The 19542-nt window shown below is 32.5% G+C and overlaps 1 protein-coding gene and 1 non-coding gene across 2 annotated transcripts; both read right to left on the bottom strand.

Moving 5' to 3' along the window:
• Positions 1 to 365: 365 nt before the first annotated feature.
• On the bottom strand, positions 366 to 1124 carry LOC148803511 (uncharacterized). The gene has a single exon (XM_088896465.1). It carries the CDS (start codon positions 1122 to 1124, stop codon positions 366 to 368), a length of 759 nt encoding a protein of 252 aa, XP_088752591.1.
• A 5036-nt stretch (positions 1125 to 6160) lies between these two features.
• Positions 6161 to 6233, bottom strand: TRNAE-CUC (transfer RNA glutamic acid (anticodon CUC)). The gene has a single exon. It is a non-coding gene; the product is annotated as a tRNA-Glu (tRNA).
• Positions 6234 to 19542: the final 13309 nt, after the last annotated feature.

The following is a 19542-nucleotide window of genomic DNA, read 5'->3' as shown; positions in this document are numbered from 1 at the left end:
AGAAACCATAGCTTGGCTTTCCATTAATCAAGATTTTCATAGAATTAGAGGCAATGCAAGCCTTAATTAATTTGTAAACAGATTAAGAAAAATCCAATAGATTCAAACACTGAATGAGGAACGGCCACTCCACCCGATTGTAGGCCTTTGACAGTTCCACCTTCAATAGAAAGAAACCTTCTCGGCAATTGTTTCTATTCATCGAGTGAATAAGTTCACGAGCTACCACAACATTATCAATTATCTGTAAAGCATTTTGAAATGGAGAAATAATTTTCTGCATAAGAGGTTTAAGGCCGTTCGCAATCAATTTGGCGAAAATCACTTACAGTTTCCACCTTTCCTTTCTTTGGAATAAGAGCAATCTAGGTATCATTAATGGATGCAATGCGGGAAGGTTCAACAAATAGGGTGCGAATGAAATGACAAAAGTCCTCCCCCACAACATTCCAACCATTCTGAAAGAAAAGAGCATGTAGGCCATCAGGGCCGGGAGCCTTTAGTGGGTTCATACTGAAGAGGGTTTGTTGGATTTCCAGGTTAAGAGGTGGAGTGCACAACATCGAGTTCTCATGATCAGTGATGCAAGGCATTATCAAATGTTCGTTGAGATCATCAAAGTCAGAGCACCACTCACCATGAGAGTCCTTGAGCCAATATATACCATTCTTGTGCTTCTGATTTGTAGCTGAAATATGGAAGTAACGGTTGCTGCGATCTCCATAATTTAACCAGTTGCATTTTGCTCTTTGCTTCCAATAGATTTCCTCCCTGTTATACCATTCTTCGAGCTCTTTTCTTAGCTTAGTTTCTTCAGCAATAGTCCATGGAGAAGAAGGGTTGCATTGTAAATCTTCAATTTGGTGAGTTAAATCCTTGATCTTAGCTTTAAAATTCAGCTTAGACGAATACCAAAGCCATAACTTGCTTTTACTTTGACTACACTTGGTAATGAAAGAACCTTCACTAGAATTCCAAGCTTGAACAAGATTCTCAGAATAATCTGCATAGGTCAGCCATGCCGCTTCGAAACGTCTTGTGGGTTTAAACTTCTTGTGGAAACCCACCAAACTGTAGATAATAGGGCTGTGGTCACTACCAACAACAGGGAGATGCTTGATCATTGTTTTCGGATATAGTTCTAGCCACAGAGGTTGCACTAATATCCTATCCAACCTTTCTCTAATGAGTAGATGGGCCGATCTTCTATTCGTCCGAGTGTAGACTGGGCCATGAAAGCCAAGATCCAGTAAACCACAGTTCTGAATGAGAGAGTTAAATTCTCTTGTATTTCTGATGGAAATTTGGCGACCACCCTCTTTTTCTTTGTCGTTCATAATGGCATTCAGGTCTCCAATTATAGCCCAGGGAACTGTAGTAGAAGCATGGTAAGAACTGATAAAATCTCAGAGCTTAGATATATCTTCTCTGTTGGGGAAACCATAGGCACACAGAAGATCCCACTGCCCTCTTCCAATGGGATCATCGATCCTTGCAATAATGAGATTGTGGCTAGAGCTCAAGATTTGAAGATGAATATTGCTGTACCAACTTAAACAAAGGCCACCGGAGAGGCCATTAAGCTCCTTGTTTTTTGTTCTCTAGCCTTTGTTTCAGATAAGAAAATAATATCAGGCTTAGTGCTGTCGAGGAGATTTGAAATGTGACGAACTGCACAGGGGCTCCCCATCCCCTGGAAGTTCCAAGAGAGCAGCTTCATGGTCCAAAAGTAATTGCTCCTTCATAATGTGATCCATGCACGTGGAAGTAACCCCTATAACAGTAGGATTGGAAGTTGAAGTGGAAAGATTGGAATCATTTAAATTGATTAAATGAGATGAGCCTGAATTTGTGGAGTCATCTCTGAAAGGATTGGGGTGGGACCTGACATGTTTTCCTGACTGGGAGGGCGGCATTCAAGATGCGTTGCCAATATTGGCAAGATTGCCTCTGATTTCATCGGCAGAAATTCCGCCATCCAAGGGGAGTGCTCGAGCTTCAGTGGTTGCTTCCAAACCGTTCGGATTCAATGTCCCTTCCGGTAAGATGCTGTTCGGATTCTGGTGAGAATCCGATGTAGGGGGGCCTGATGAAAGGTCTTGTCTCTTTTGGCCAGCTGCAGGGCGAGGTTGATTCAAACCTCGTAAGTCCTTGATATTTTATCCACCAACATTGCTTCAAATTTAGCTTTTATTTCTTGGTTAGAACAATCTTCAATTGCAACCTGCAACCTATGTTTTGTTTTACAACCCACTACTTCATGTCCAATTCTAGCACAAAAACACAGAATCTAGGGAGACGTTCGTATTGAACACCAATAGAAATTGTTTCGCCATTTAACAGAGTAAAAGGAACTTCTTGCACTAGCTGATCAAAAATATTGATTGAAACTTTAACTCTAGCAAATTGACTCCACTTCGGGATATCCTTAGGATCGGGTTCATATGGTTTACCTATCTCTGATGCAACCTTTTTGACTGCATTTGCTGAGAGGTACACAACAGGGAAGCCATATAGATGCACCCAGAAATCTGCACGATCTAGAATGTAGTCTGTAGGACTCTTGTTTGGTTCACCTTTTTGCATAGTGATGAGATCATTTTCGAAGAGCCACGGGCCTCGATCCACTATTTGATCACGTTCAAAACTGCTTGGAAAATTCATTCTTAAAGTATTTGATGTAAACTCTGAAATAGTTGATGGTTTGATTTGCCAAGCTTTTGAAACCATTTCCTTTAGACCTGCAGGTTTAACAGGACGGTCGGAAAGGACCCTGAAAACTAACTATCGTCTCCAAGCTTCATTGGGAAGAGCATCGTCCAAGTTAGCCTCAACTGCATGATTGGATGTAGGGAGAAGAATGTGAGATAAATCTTTTAGTAGATCCTCCTCAGCCATGCTTATGAACCGAGGGGAATCAAGGGTGTGAAAGTAGGGAGAAGCCTGTGCGAAGACAGGAGGGAAAACCCACACTACGACGGGAGATTACAACAACATAATCTGAACAAATGCCAAAATATCCAATTATTTTATGGAAACAAGTACAAAACACAAACCACCGATTATTCTTTATATAAGATTCAAAATATTATTAAATTCAACACATAATAAATAAGTTCATATGTCTTACAAGCATAATAAATGCCATACCCTATCAATATCCACACAGGTTGTAAATGCCCCAAACCCATTCCCACCTTAAAATCTATCAAAGAAATTAGGAGTAATACTCGCCAGTAGGGTAAAAATTTCCATCCGGCCCATCTCTATGTCCAAAAGAGCAAATCCATTCCTATAAAGACTACACTTCAGCTGCTGAAAAGTAGCATGCACGTTCGCTGTATTCATTACTTGAAATCGTGATATTCATTTCTGGTTGTTACTTTCACCATAAAGAAAACCGAACAAAACCGTTATTCCAGAATTTTTGTGGTATCTCTTGATTTCAAAATGTGGGAAATTATTTGTTATTTATGTCTAAATGGAGAAAAAAATCTTTTTTTTTTAAGAAAAATTCTTGATTAGTAGTACCCTGTAATTTGGGCCTAGTGCCACTTTGGTCCCCGAACTTTAAAATGAAACAATTCAGTACACAAACTTTCAAATAATTAATCCAGTATCTGTCGTTCAGTTATATTTGAAAAAGACACAAATGCCCTTTGAGTGTTATTTAATTTTCTTTATTAACTATCTAAATATTGACAAAAAAAAGTCCCAAATCCTTGCCTCTTCCATTCAAGAAAGTTGGGGTCACGCTTGAGTGGGCATTTTAGTAATTTCAACTTTCTATAATAAAAGTGGCAAGGATTTGGGACTGTTAATTTTTTGTCAATGTTTGGATGGTTGATAAAGAAAATTCGATGACACTAGAAAGGCATTTGTGTCTATTTCGAATGGCACTTAACAGCTGATTAACAACTAGTTAACAGCAGGTACTGAATTTTTTGTACATTTGACTTGTTTTGACTCTAATAGGACCCCTTTATCAAAAGCTTTGGGATTTTAAATTAAAAATCCATAGGGTTTGGGTTTTGTCTTTAAGATACTTAATGCTAGAGTTGTTCACATTAAATGTCAAACTGACCAAACCGGCCCGATCCAACCTGAGTTGGTCAGTTTTATAAAACCATCAATTGGTTTAGGTTTGTGTGAGAAAATAAACCGACAACACGGTTCGGTTTCGGTTACCGAAATTGAACCGAACCGATCTTGTATGTTTGAGTAATTACTAATTAGTCCCTACCCTATATGTTAAATGTTGATATATTTTATTTGTGTTTTGTTTGAACTTTGAAAAAAAAAATGGTTATTTATGATAAAAACTAAAAATGCAAAACCAATACAAATATAAAACAATGGTATAATATTTAATTCAGTTTTGTATATATATATATATATATGTTGACAAAAAAAATCAGTTTTGCATAAAAAACTAGTAAATTTAAATATATCTTTTTTGGTTTTGCATAAAAACTAAACCACCCCAAAATTCCCCTTCATGTTTGGGTTGGTTTTGCTTTAGGGTCAGTCGGTTTCGATTTAGTCAATTAGTAAACTGAGTAGGTCAGGTCAAGAAAATGACTTGAACTGACCCAACTTGACCCGTGAACACTCCTACTTAATGCCACATTCGTTAAGTATGGTGAAGTCTATGATGCCAAAAAGACATGATACTTGAACAGTTTTTACCAATCAAATCCCCTATGAATTTTAATAAAAAAACATTTGATTTGTTAGCACTTTTGTAATAGGGATGACAATTTTCCCCATCCTTGTCAAGTATTTGACTTCTCCGACCCGGTGGGGTTGGGGATGGGGAATGAAGTCCTCGCACCGTCCTGACCTCGATTATATATATTAGATATTATTCATATTAAATATATTATTATATATATGACATTTATTTATATTATTTATATCAAAACATATTTAAAATAGTATTTATGTTTAAGTTTTTCCTTTATTTTAAGTAAAAATATTTTTTAAAAATACTATTAATTAAAAAATTTCTAGGATTTGGATCCTCGCAAGAAATCCATCTCCATCGAGGATCGGGGATGGATGATATCTTTTATCCCCGACAAGAATTGAAGTCGAGGACGGGAAATATGATCCCCGCCCCATTGCCATTCCTATTTTGTGATGCCAATTGATTGATTATAAGCTCTTCTCATATCCTTCCCCTTGTGTCCCATTATACATGTTGTTACCACTTACCATTTTTGCTTAAGATGGACGTCACATTTCACTTATGTGATGGATTTATTGAATTTGGAAAATTGGGAGGAGAAATTAAATAGATTTGGAGCCATGGGTGCTTAAGCGGGTTTGGGAATGGTCAATGGAAGAACATTTTTCACGAATAAACTAACCCTTGCTATCCCTACCCATAATCTTTACCCCATAAGCAAGTAACAAAGAAAAAATCTATGATGCCGAAAAAGCATGGTATTGAAAAAGCTTTTGACCAATCAAACCCCGGTAAATTTTGATGAAAATCATCTTTTGTCTTTTCAGTAAGAGTACTCCAAAGCAATGTTTTCAAATCGTCGTTGATTCGGATGGTCAGACCGTTCGGCCCATGTCCAGGCAATCGGTTCCATTTTATCTAAAATCTGTAATCTGGTAAAAAATCATTGAAAATGTCAGTAAACTGTTAATTTGGGCGGTCGAACCATTGATCCATCAACCCGTTCAATAATTTTTGACCATTTTTTCTATTTTTTTAATTATTTTTATTTTTATTTTTATTTTGTTGTCAAAACAGGCTGTTCATTCAAACTAGATAACTGAACCATTGATCCGAAAACTAATGGCCAAAACGGTTCCATTTCCGAATCATTTTTTAAAACTTTGCTCCAAAGGATACACCTCAGATTCCGTTTAGAGAGTGAAACAAATATATACAGTACAAAGGTGCCCCATAAGATAGAAGCTCTTTGGCCTATCAAGAATTTCGATGAAAACCCACTTCATTGGTTAATTCTTTGTCCTTATTTAATAAGGCTGTTAGGTTTCCCCATCTCTTACCCTTCAAACTAAACACAGCCTAAGCCCTAAGGGTGTTAAGTTAGAATGCTGAAAAATGGAAAAAGGTCACAGCAAGCTGAGTGATTTTTATTTTCTTCAGTACACTGTACATAAAATAAAATTAAGAAAATTCCGTTGCCGGGACTCGAACCCGGGTCTCTCGGGTGAGAGCCGAGTATCCTAACCAACTAGACTACAACGGATTGTTGATATCCTGTATACATAATCTTTCTTAAATTTGACTGTTCTGGGAAGGTTATAGAAAGGTGACGAGATCGACTTGCACCAAATTCTCTCAGATATAATAGTAAATCAATGACTGCGGTTGTTGCGACAAACAAAGGGCTGTTAACGTTTGGGTTATGAGAATATATATATATATATATTAAAATTGGTCATTGTCATGTCAACATAGCTCTCTTTGAGAGAAGTTATTTATCCTTTTTTTTCTTTTATTCGAATATTTTATTTTTTTAATTCCATGTTATTTTTGAAACAACCAATGAAATGCATTTTCTCAATAACCTAAATAATTTTTTCTCTTAAAATTTCTCCTAAACAACCTCCCCCACTATCCCTCACTTTCTCTAAAATTATCTCTAATTCTTCTTTATTTTCAAAATTATCTTTAATTCCTATTTATCTTCAAAATTATCTCTAATTTAGTAGGGAGTTTCTCCCCTAAATTATCTCTAATTCCTATTTATCATCACCCATACTTTTTATTTATATCTATCTAAATAAAGTTTGGATTAAAAAATTTAAGAATTATTTAAAAATTCTAACAAAATTATATAATAACTTTAAAATATTTATTAAAAACACAAAAAAAATATATTATACAAAATATATCACGAAATTATGTACTAACAACTTAAATTATGTTTTTCTTTTTCCGTATTATCAATTTAAATGATTTTCAAATATTTAATAATATGTAATAGCTTTAAATAAATAAAATGAAAATAACAAAAAAATTAAACATTATATAGATTATTTAAATATTTAAATAACTAAATAGTTAAAATAATGAAATTATGTAATAAATTAAAAAAAATTCTTCAAAGTAGAAAAGTAATTATAACATAATATTCAAATTAATAATAATTTATTATATTAACAAGGAAGTCTAGAAATTTTCTCCCCTTTTTGAATTTTTTATTTTTTAATTCCATGTCATTTTTAAACAACCAACTAGATGCAATTTCCAAATAACCTAAATAATCCCTTTTCATAAAATTATTCCTAAACTACGTCCCCCATTTTCCCCCACTTTCTCCAAAATTATCTCTAATTCCTCTTTATCTTCTAAATTATCTCTAATTTAGTAGAGAATTTATCTCCTAAATTATCTCTAATTCCTATTTATCCTCTCCCCTACTTTTTATCTATATCTATCTAAAGAAAGTTTGGATTAAAAAATTTAAGAATTATTTAAATATTCTAAAAAATATAAAATAAATTTAAAATATTTATTAAAAACACAAAAATAATTTTATATTTTTATAAAATATATCACAAAACTATGTTTTTAAATATTTAATAATATGCAATAGATTATCAATTTAAATGTTTTTATATATAATTATTTTTAATAAACATATTAAATAATTATTTTTCTAGATTATCAATTTAAATGTTTTTAAATATTTAATAATATGCAATAGATTTAAATAAATAAAATTAAAATAACAAAAAAGTTAAAGTATTTTATAGATTATTTTAATATTTAAATAACTAAATATTTATCATAACCATATTTTAAATAGTTAAAATAACCAAATTATATAATAAATTTAAAAAATTTCTTCAAAGTAGAAAAATAATTGTAACATAAAATTTAAACTATAATAGTTTAATATATTACAAAATTAATAATTAAATTATGTAATAATCGTATAGATTATGATTTTATGGATAATTAAATACAATAAATAATTAATACTTTAACATTTAAATATTTTACATATTATTTAAGTATTTAAATAACTAAATATGTTAAATAACAAAATATTTAACACAACTAGATTTTAAATAGTTAAAATAAATACATTATGTAATAAATTTAAAAAAATTCTAAAATGTAGAAGAATAAGTATAACATAATATTGAAATTAATAATAATTTAATATTTTTACATAATAATGTAAATAATTAATTTCACTTATATCAAACAATAATTCGAGAAAATAACCTTCAAAAAATAATATTTATTAATAGTAATTTTAAACTCTTAATATGTATTTATTATATAATTATATATACTAAAATTAATATTTATTATCTTTTGTGATAAATTTATTTCCAATGATTATGTATGGATTTTATCTCCAAAATCATCTCTAATTCCTACATTAATAAAATTCAAATAACAAAAGAATTAAAATATTTTATAGATTATTTAAATATTTAAATAACTAAATATTTATCATAGCTAGATTTTAAATAGTTAAAATAACGAAATTATATAGTAAATTTAAAAACTTTTTCAAAGGCACTGTTCTAGAGAATAAGTGTTGGCCATGGACCATGGTGATCGCATACTAGATACATATCCATTACTAGAACTTTGGGGACCAATAATAACTTAATATATTACAAAATTTATAATGAAATTATGTAATAATCGTATAAATTATGATTTTAGTGATAATTAAATTCAATAAATAATTAATATTTTAAATTTTAAATATTTTACATATTATTGAAGTATTTAAATAACTAAATATGTTAAATAACAAAATATTTAACACAACTAGATTTTAAATAGTTAAAATAAATAAATTGTAATAAATTTAAAAAACTCTAAAATGTAGAAAAATCATTATAACATAATATTTAAATTAATAATATTTTAATAATCATAATCATCATCATCACCATAATAGTAATAATAATAATAATAATAATAATAATAATAATAATAATAATAATTTAATATTCTAGATTTTAAATATTTTGTGATAAATGTATTTTCAATGATTATGTATAAATTTATGTTGTTTTGTGATTTAATAGAAAACTTTCAATTATTATTGGAGATTAAATTACTATTATTGAAACTTTTAAATTTAATTTATTGTACTTATTGTATTTATTGTGTTTTTGTTATATGTTATTGATTAATATTTAGTAGAGATTAAACTATTTTTTGAGATTATTCTATTTATTGACTAAGTTAATATATTTTTAGTACTTATTGTATTTTTGTAATTTTTGTAACTATTGTATTTTTCATTATCCATATATTTTCAATAATTGTGTATTTTTGCTATAAATTTTCAATAATTATTGGAGATTAAACTATTATTATTTATCAGAGATAAGATTATTAATTTAGCTAAAATTATGAGTGTTCATGAGTTAGTTCGGTTCTGTCATAGGCTATTTGGCCAACCAAATTGACCTGGTCATTTGCTCAGCTGAAACCGATTAACCTTTTGTGAAAACTGACCCACTCAAGTTGTATCCATGGTTAGGTCATTCGATTTTGGTTGATTTACAAATGACCAAAGTGAAACTGAGTCAACTTGGTCGAATTGGGAAATTTTTGAACTAAAGCCAACCTAAAATACTAGAAAATCGACCAACTCGGATCGAGTTAATCGGGTTGGTTGGTTTCATTAGTTTGATAAATAAACCTAATTGAAATTAATTATTGTTATTTTTGCATTATAAAAATTTTATTAGAACACACTTTCAGGGATGACAATTTTCCTTTTCCCTGACAGGGACCCGGCTTCCCTGACCCGATGGGGCTAGGATAGGGATTGTTTTGGCGGGGTGGTGGTGGGGATGGGGATTAATAGCAATTCTCAGTCGAGGTCCGGGTTAGGGATGGGGATTGAGGTCCCTGCCCCACCCCGACCCCGATTATATATATATATATATGCAATGTTATTTATATTAAATATACTATTATATTATTTATATTATATATATGAAAACATATTTAAAACATTATTCATAAAGTAAATTTTTTATTTATTTTAAATAAATTTATTTAAAAAATACTATTATCTTAAAACATTTCGGGGATTTGGGTCCCCATGGGGAATCCATCCTTGTCGGGGATCGGGGATGAGGGTTAATTTTAGAATCGGGGTTGGGGACGGGGAATATGATCCCCGCCCCGTTGCCATTCCTACACGCTTTATAGTTTTACATATTTACTTAAACTTACCTTATAGTTTTCGTTTTATTAAAACATCCCATATATTTTACAACTTATTTACTTAATCAACATTTCATTTAGGAGTGTTTGTTTTGCCATTAGGCCCATATTTTTTATTCCAAAAATACCCCTAACACTTTTTTGTATAAAAATAAAATTGAACAAATATAGCCAATAGAGTGGTTGCCCATGTCTTATTAAGGGCAAAAATGGTATTTTAATTTTTACTTTCTTTTGATTAATTTTTTTAGAATAAACATTAGGGTTAACACTATCATTTTCCACTATCATCTAATGGAAGATTAATTAAATCCATTCCAAATTATAAGTGGTGCTTTAGTAAAATGCTAACTATTGGGTAGATTTTAGTAAATCCTTGAAACTATAAGGGGTATTTTAGTATAGGACCCTTTCTATTATTTAGCTTTTTGTTAATAAATTCCGTACATCGCATGGGTTCCTGCTAGTATATATATTAAAATTGGTCTGTCCACGTCACCATACCTCTCCTTGCTTCAAACCCTCCTTCTTAATTCTGTTTTTTTGAATTTTTTTTATTTTTTTAATTCCACATAATTACCCATTAAACCAATAAGGAAATCACATATGCTTAACTATTTCTAACAACCATAAAGAAAAAGGGATTTGCTTTTCTAATGTTTAGCCAAGTGGCACCACTTTCCCCCACTTCCTCGTAAATTATCTCTAATTCCTATTTATCGCCTAAATTATTTCTAACTCCTATTTATCTCTTAAATTATCTTTAATTTAGTAGAGAGATTCTCTTCTAAACTATCTCTAATTCCTATTTATCCTCTCCCCCACTTTTTTATCTATATCTATCTAAAGAAAGTTTCAATTAAAAAAGGGTAAAATACAAAAACCTTGAAGTTTCTAACAATCATAAAAACCTCCCCCATAGTTTCACTTTGACAAATACCTCCCCTTAATTTTTAAAAAATTCAACAAAAACCTCCCTTCCGTTAAGCAAGACAAAAAAAAAACGTTAAATCCATGCATATTTTTTTTCCAAAATACCCATTTTACCCTTATGTAAAATGGGTACTGAAATCAGATGTTCCTGGGTACTAAAATAAAATACCCGTCACTATAGAAGACTTTCTAGTTGAAAGCTGCTCTTGCTTTTCCATTGGCATCTCTCTGCAACTCTGGCCAAGATTTAGAGAGTGAAAGCTGAACAACATTTTCCCTACAATATCTCTCTTCATCCTCATCTTTAGTGCCATTGTGCCATTGGTATGACTTCTTAGAGACTTTCCTGTCACCACCGGCAACAACAGAGGAGCTTACCGACGGACCTTTACAAAGATTAGTTGTAGAATGAACCCAAGCGAAGTTCTTTGATTTGTAACTATTATATCAGAATGATGTGAATGTTTCAACTTCATATGGTTAGAATCGGTATGTTTGGTTACGTTAGGACAACTTGCAGATGGCTATGTGGATTTTTGCGTTATGTCCTGGTTTGCATTTTCCTTTTCTTTTCTTGTTTTAGGTAGAAATCCATTATTCATTTCTGGTTGAGGAAGAATTGCTCACCCAGTCCTGTCAAGATGATAGATAATGATGACTGGTGCCACAAAATTTTACCTTCTATAAAAAATCAAAGAGACAATAACTAGTGATGAATATTTAAAGTAGTATTAATCAAGGAAGAGGAAAAGAATGAAATTCACTTGGCATATCTGATTTAATAAAGGAAATTCACTTGGCAAGAATCATGACCTCCGGTTTCCTCATCGGGGATAAAAGGTAAGTAAATGGTCCTCACTGCATGCCAACAAATTTTACGTACTGTAATCCTTTGGCATAAGCTTGGTCGAGGTGGGCATTGAAAGGTAGGTGGTTCCATTTCTGAAGCTTAATGGGAGCAACGTTTGTGTGTGAGTTCAGGAGAATTAAAAGCAAGGTCCGGATATTCTAGAGTTGGGGCTTTAGCTTGAGAAAGGATGGAATTTGTAGCCGTGGAGGAGTCGGGTTTCGAATAAGCTGTGTTGATTTGCAAGTATTTCTAGAATCTACTGATCACCCATCCCCATTGGGTTGTCAACAGCTGAAACAACGATTAAGGGCTTTTCTGATAGGAAGAACAGAGCAAACATCCTCTGTATTTCGTATAGAAAAATTAACGGAAGCAACGATTAAGGGCTTTTTTTATGGGAAGAATAGAGCTCGCATCCTCTATATTCGGTGTAGAAAAATTATTTGTACTTGATCGGAGGAAGTTTTAGGGGAGAAAGAGTCTATGGTGGCTGAATGCTACCTCTCTTCGTGACTCGATGGAGTTTCACGGTAGGAGATTGAAAAGAGAAAGAGGATGACAGATGGGTTATTTCAAGATACAGTGCAAAGGGTAGAATGGGTATTTTGTAAAACTTAATGCATCGGTTGAATGTTTTCTGTCTGGGTAAGTGACGGAAGTGAGGTAGGTTTAGAGTTTTTCAAAAGTTTAAGGGAGGTTTTTGTTAAACTAAAACCTGAGGGGAGGTTTTTATAATTGTCAGAAAATTCAAGGGAGGTTTTTGTATTTTACCCTTAAAAAAATTCAGAACTATTTAAATGTTATAACGAAATTCTATACTAAACTTAAAATATTTATTCAAAACATAAATAATTAATAGATTTTATAATATTAATATTATTAATAATTCAATACTTTTAAATAAAAAATATTTAACGTGACAAAATTTTAAATAGTTTAAATAACGGAATTATGTAATAAATTTAAAAAAAAAATTCTTAAAAGTAGAAAAATAATTAAAATAGAATTCATAATATTCATATTAATAGTAATTTAGTATTTTACAAAATTAATAACGAATTATGTAATAATAGTTCAATTATAATTTTATGGATTATTAAATTCAATAAATAATTTATATTTTAAGAATTTAAATAACAATATTATTTCAATAACTAAATAATATTGTAAATAACTAATTTAACTTATATCAATTAATAATTATAGAAAATAACTATCAAAAAAATTATATTTATTTGTAATAACTTAACAATAATAGTGTATATTCATTACATATTCATATATACTATAATTAATATTTATTTTATTTTCAGTAATTATTTATTCTTTTTTTATATGTATGCTTTCAATAATTATTTATAAATCTATTTTTATTTTGTTATTTTATAGAAAATTATCAATAATTATTGGAGATTAAAAAACTATTATTTAACTTTTGAAATTTAATTTATCGTATTTATTGTATTTTTGTTATAAATTTATTGTTAGTAATTATATATCTTTTATAATTTATAGATTAATACTTATTAGAGATTAAACTATTATTTGAGATTACACTATTTATTGACTAATTTAGTATATTTTTCAGTATTTATTGTATTTTTATTATTTATCTATTATATTTTCATTATAAATGTTTTTTCAATGATTGTGTACATCTTCTATAAATTTTAAATAATTATTGGAGATTATCCTATTGTTATTTATTAGAGATTACACTATAAATTTAGTTGAAATTAGTAGTGTTCAATGATTGGGTCAGTTCAATTGCAAGTTGTTTCGCCACCAAATTGATCTGGTCAAGTTCGTAGTTTGTTACTCGAAACCGATTAACTATTAGTGAAAACCCACCAACTCAGGTTGTATCGATTTGAGTCTATTTTCAGTTTTGTTTGTTTGTTCAAAAGATTTAAACTTAAAAAATTAACTTTAAATTTCATAAATTACAATGGTATTATTAAAAAATAAATTACAAAAATTAAATCTATGGTATAAAATATTTTAGAATAAGAAATATGGAAATTTCCTACTTTCCGGTATTAAAGAATTAAATTTAAAATATAAAATATTAATATATATTTATTAAACCAAAGTCGATCTGAAATACTAGAAAACCGACCAACTCGGGTTGAGTTTGATCGTATTGTTTATTAAAAAGTTAAAATTTAAAACAATTATATACTCTTATGTATTTCTATTGTTTAACTTTCACTTAACAAAGCCCGGGCATCGTACGAGTTCCAGTCACCATGCCTCTCCTTGCTCTATAATCCCCCCTCCCCCCCCTTGCATTCTCTTTCACTTTCTATCATTCCCCTTCCCCACCACTCCCATTAAGCCATGTCACACAACTACCTAAAAATATTCCTATAATCTCTCTCCTAAGGTATTTCATTTAAACCAATAGGAAAGTATCATGTTGCCCCATTCCTTAATCAATTCCTAAAATGCATCCCCCCAATCTATATCCACTCTCCCTCATTTAAAATATTCATATTAATTAATAAATAGTTAAATATGGTTAATATTTAATCCCACCCATATTCAATGAGTATTAAATAGTGTTATTACCAAAAGTTAATAAATACAATTAGTAAATTACCAAAAATTAATAAATATTGTTATTAATTAACACATTAACAATATTTTATAGAAATTGAAAACTCTTTAACTAATTTCTATAAAATTGAGAATTATATTTAACAATTATCAAAAAGTATAAAATTTTAGTTACTGTTATTATTATAATTAAAAACCAAATACAAATGGGGGAACAAAATATTATAATGTTAGAAAATGAAATTATTAATTAATTTATATTGAAAAATAAAAGATAAATTAGTGCAATTTTGTTAGTAAATTGCCATATAAAAATATATATTTAATAACAATTAAAAAAATCAATTAATCCCCATAGTTACACAAATGTAATAATTTTTTCAAAAATTTTCATAAAACTACATTTTTATAAAATAACATTTTTTGAAATTAAAAGATATAAAGTATTTGAAAGTTTATTTAAAATGCATTAAATAATTATTAAAAATTATTAGAATATTTTGGAAATTTTAGTAAATTTTATTACATTTGATAGATTTTGGAAAACCATTGAAAAATTATGTAATTTTCATTGCATATTATTAAAGATAAATGACTAGGGAAATGGAAAATTATAATTTGAACAAATAATTACACAAATTATTAAGGTAAATTAGTATAATATTGGAAAAAGGAAATTATTGGTTAGTTTATATTAGAAATTATAATATAAATTAGTATAATTCTGTGAGTAAACCATTTAAAAAGAAAATAAATTATTTAATAAATATTTAAATAAATTTGAATAAAATTTTAAAGTTACACAAGTACAATACATTTTCCAAAATTTTCATAAAATTGCATTTTTGAATGTTAAAGACAATTTAGTGTACTTTTAGAAATTTACCATGTTGTTGGTACTCAATATATCATTTTGATCATTTCTCTCATCAAATTGAATATTGGGTTGACGGGGATAGTGTTTTCAAAATTGGATTAAACCAGATGGTTAGACTGGAAAAATTGAGAACTAGACACCATTTCACCTAAAAACCGCTTTTTGTGCAAAATCTGTTTATTTGGTTAGCGAACTGTTGACTTGGGCGGTCAAATCGTCAACCCGTAACAGCTTTTGGCCTTTTTTTGTTTTTCTAATTTTTTATTTTTTTTGTCAAAGTGGGTCATCCGTTTGGATTGAACAGTCGGACGGTTCCCAATCTAGTCCAATTTTAAAAACCTTGGACGGGGAGTGGGTGCCTTGCCTTGAGCTTGGCTTGGTCTGGCCCAAGGCCCAGCCCATGGACCAGCCTGACCCACAGCACGGCACGGGCCCGTGTAGGCTCGGGCCATGAGTCGTGCCAAATCAACCCCCCAAATTATCCTAAAGGAGGGAGGCACAGCTCGGGATGCCTTGTGGGCTAGCATGGCACGACCCAATTTACACCTCTAATTGAACCCGCCCAATATTGGGGACGAGGTAGGGAAATTTGAAGATTCTCCATCCTTGATGAGAAGTGGGGTGCCTTGCCCCTGAACTCACCCGACATTGAGGAGTGGTTACCTTGCCCTGAACCCATGTGACATTGGGGACGGGGCAGGGATTGGGTAGAGTGTATAGGGCAAGGAAAGGGATGGGGTGAGGAATAAAATGATTGTACCTAAATATGATTAATTTCATAATTATAGCCATGGAATTTTAGTTATACGTGGCTATAGTGATAAACTCATAAATAGCTCTTTAGCCACGGGTAGAATAAATTTTAACCACGGATACATTATGATTGTGGCTATAAATATCTTTTAGCCACGGACAAAATAACTTTTAACCACGGACATATTGTTTGAAACTAAAGCTCAACTTCTGCTTTTGTAACTTATAGCCATAAATACATTATAATCGTGACTATAAATATCTTTTAACTGTAGACTGAATAACTTTATAAACAAATTGTCCATAGCTAAAGCTCAACTTTTAACCATAGACAAATTGTCTGTAGCTATAGCTAAAGGTCAAATTCTGCTTTTATAACTTATAGTCACGAATACATTATAACCATGGCTATTAATATCTTTTAGCCATGGACAGCCTCGGTGTCCACCCTCCTGGCCATTAGCCTTTATCGAGCATGGCAACCTCGGTGAGAGACCCTGACTCGAACTCAAAATAGGAAGCGGAAGAGGAATTGGAAGAGGAAAAAGTAGAAGAAGAGGAAGAAGAGTAGGAAGACGAGGAAGACATCTTACCAAGCTTTGAAAGGTTAGGGCTGCGGAACTGAAGCAAACACCAAGCACTGGAGACTACTTCTCGCCAAGCTCTAAGTGCAACTTCTTTCGCAAATGACAAAGTATAAATTTTCTTCACCTCCTTTTATGGGAGCCCCAACCAAGGTTCAAAATATCGATACGCCCGATACGCCGATAGGGGCATATCGGGAGAATCGATACACACTTTTATTGCTTTTTTTATATTTTTTTGCAATTGGTTCAGGGGGGCCCGTTTAGGTCTCCTCTACCCCTTGAACCGGTCAAACCTTCGATACACCCACTGTAGGGGTGTATCAGAGGGGCCCCGGAATTTTACGTATCGACTGATACGGGCTGATACGTGTCGATACTTTGAACCTTGGCCCAACGGTCCGGATCAAGGCAAGATCAATAGTGTGGATCAAACGCCGCCCTCTAACAGATCAAGAAGACGAAATGACACTACAAAACGTCGCATGCGTGTAACCTTGGGAAGACAAAACGTCGCTTCCATCAGCATGACGTGAGCATCGAACCGGCCGGTTCGCCAAAAAATCAGTTTAATTCCAAGGTCCCTTGTTCAGATGGTGCACTCAACCAACTAAAGACTAGAGTTCCTCAATTAAGGACTGAAGAACTCAACCACATCACGCTGCGACCAAGCACTACACTCCTCGACTTTAGAACTGGGGGAGTGGTGTTCGGGTTATGGTTGAGCTAACCCTGAGTGCCTCGTGACGCTTCCGTGGCCACCTTATCATTTTGGCCACGCCAGCACCGCATCACCTCCACAACCCACCTTATCTCCTTGGCCATGACAGCGCTACGTCACCTCCACGGTCCACCTTATCTCCTCGGCCATGTCAATGCCACATCACCTCCGTGGCCCACCTTATATCCTCAGCCACATCAGCATCGCATCACCTCCACGACCTATCTTATCTCCCAGCCACATCGGCACCACGTCATGTGGATAAGCGTGACCTAGACAGGAGAACGTCATACGGATGAGGACTCTGTTGAGGATCAAGTCTTATCCCGAAGACCTTAGCAGTTAGCCTCATCTAGACAACCCCGGAAGCCTCATTCGACCAGGACACTGATCTTCGGCTATAAGAAGGTACTTCTCGCTCAAGGTAAGGGAGCCAACTCTTGATTTCCATACTGCTACTCTGCTCAGACCAGCACCGTTCCCTAACTTCTCAGTACGACCTTCCTCGACTAACATGAGCGTCGGAGTATCTACCCGGGGATAACTCCTCAGGCCTCTGACTTTTCTTGGTTTCAGATCTTGGAGCACGACCTCGTCCTACCACCTTGGCTCCACCCAGTTGACAGGATTATCTGACTGCGACCTTGATTCAAGAACTATCTCGGGTCGAACATCATCAAGTTCCAAATAAGAGTATTATATAATATAGATAATTAAAGTTTTAATAAACTAATTAATTAAACTTGTGTTTGGATAATTTTGTGTGAGCTTTCAAAACCCAAAACAACAGGGCCCCAATTTTGGACTTGAAAGTGTTGTGGCTTCAAATTATTATATGCTTTTAAAAGAAACTCTTGTCAAACTCTCAAATCAATTTGGCTCATTTTTGTTTGCTAATGCCCAAACTCAAAAGCATATAAGTTTATCAAAACAAAGCCTAAAAATGTTTATGAGAACATGATCAAGGGCGAGATTTCAACCCAAATCTCCATTACCACTGGCTAGGGACTTAAGAACTCTGGCACCTTACTATCTTAGTAACGTGTTAATCAACTTCTATAATCCAAGGCATTCTGCAAAAACTAGGAAGACCAATAAGTCAGTTCTGTTCAATTGTCCTAACCTAATTTTATTATATCTCATGTCTGAAAAGGTAAATTTGACAAATAATATATATGACAATATTAATTAAAAATGTTTAATTTATTAAGGTATAAAAAGTATAGTATTTTACTATCATTTTTATTAAAATTATATTATCAAAATTTATGTTTTAAATTATTACTTAAATAAATAAATATAGCTTTCAGAATAATCAGGTCCATGTAAAAAACCAGTAGGACCTGAGTCACCTGACTACTAATCGAGACAGTTATGGGTTTACTCTTTTTTCCCTGTTAATAATGAGTTTTGGCTTTGATTCTACCTACAATCCACCCAAATCTGACATGTTGATAGCCCTAGCAAAAACTTCTATAATCTAGGGTAGGGATGCCAATGGGTTGGATTTGGTACGGGTTTGTCTAAACTCAAACCCAACCCAAAGCAATACCATTCCAAACCTAACCCAACCAACTAAATGAAGAGGGGGTTACCGAACATGCCCCGCCCATGTATAACAAACCTATATCCAATTGATATTATATTATTATTGATGAGGGCGGATTTGGCCCTCTAGTCACATCTTGACACATGGCATCTTGGAACAGGTAGATGACACATGGACACTGCCTAAGAGATGATTTGGAGTACCAGATCATAGTTCGTTTTCACCCCGACCTGGCGACCTGCCTTTACTGCCGACTTGGCGACCTTGACCACAACTTAGGTCGGCTTGCAGCACCTTGTCTAGGGCCGACTTGTAGCACCTCGTCATCGGCCGAAGTGACCTTGATGCAAGGTGCGACCTCCCTTGAGGGCTTGCCGACCTGACCAAGGACCAAACAGTGACCTGCGAGTCATGCTCACTAACAAATTCAGCATGCATATCCTGACACTCCCAGGTTTCTCGGAAGTTGGCCCATGTACCGAATGTTTTGAAGGATGGTCAACATGCATGGT

This window comes from Nelumbo nucifera, chromosome 1 (assembly GCF_055504915.1).
Source record: "Nelumbo nucifera cultivar China Antique chromosome 1, China Antique-T2T, whole genome shotgun sequence".
NCBI lineage: Eukaryota > Viridiplantae > Streptophyta > Magnoliopsida > Proteales > Nelumbonaceae > Nelumbo > Nelumbo nucifera.
Note: the sequence above shows the minus strand (reverse complement) of the source record. Positions and strands in the feature narration are given on the sequence as shown.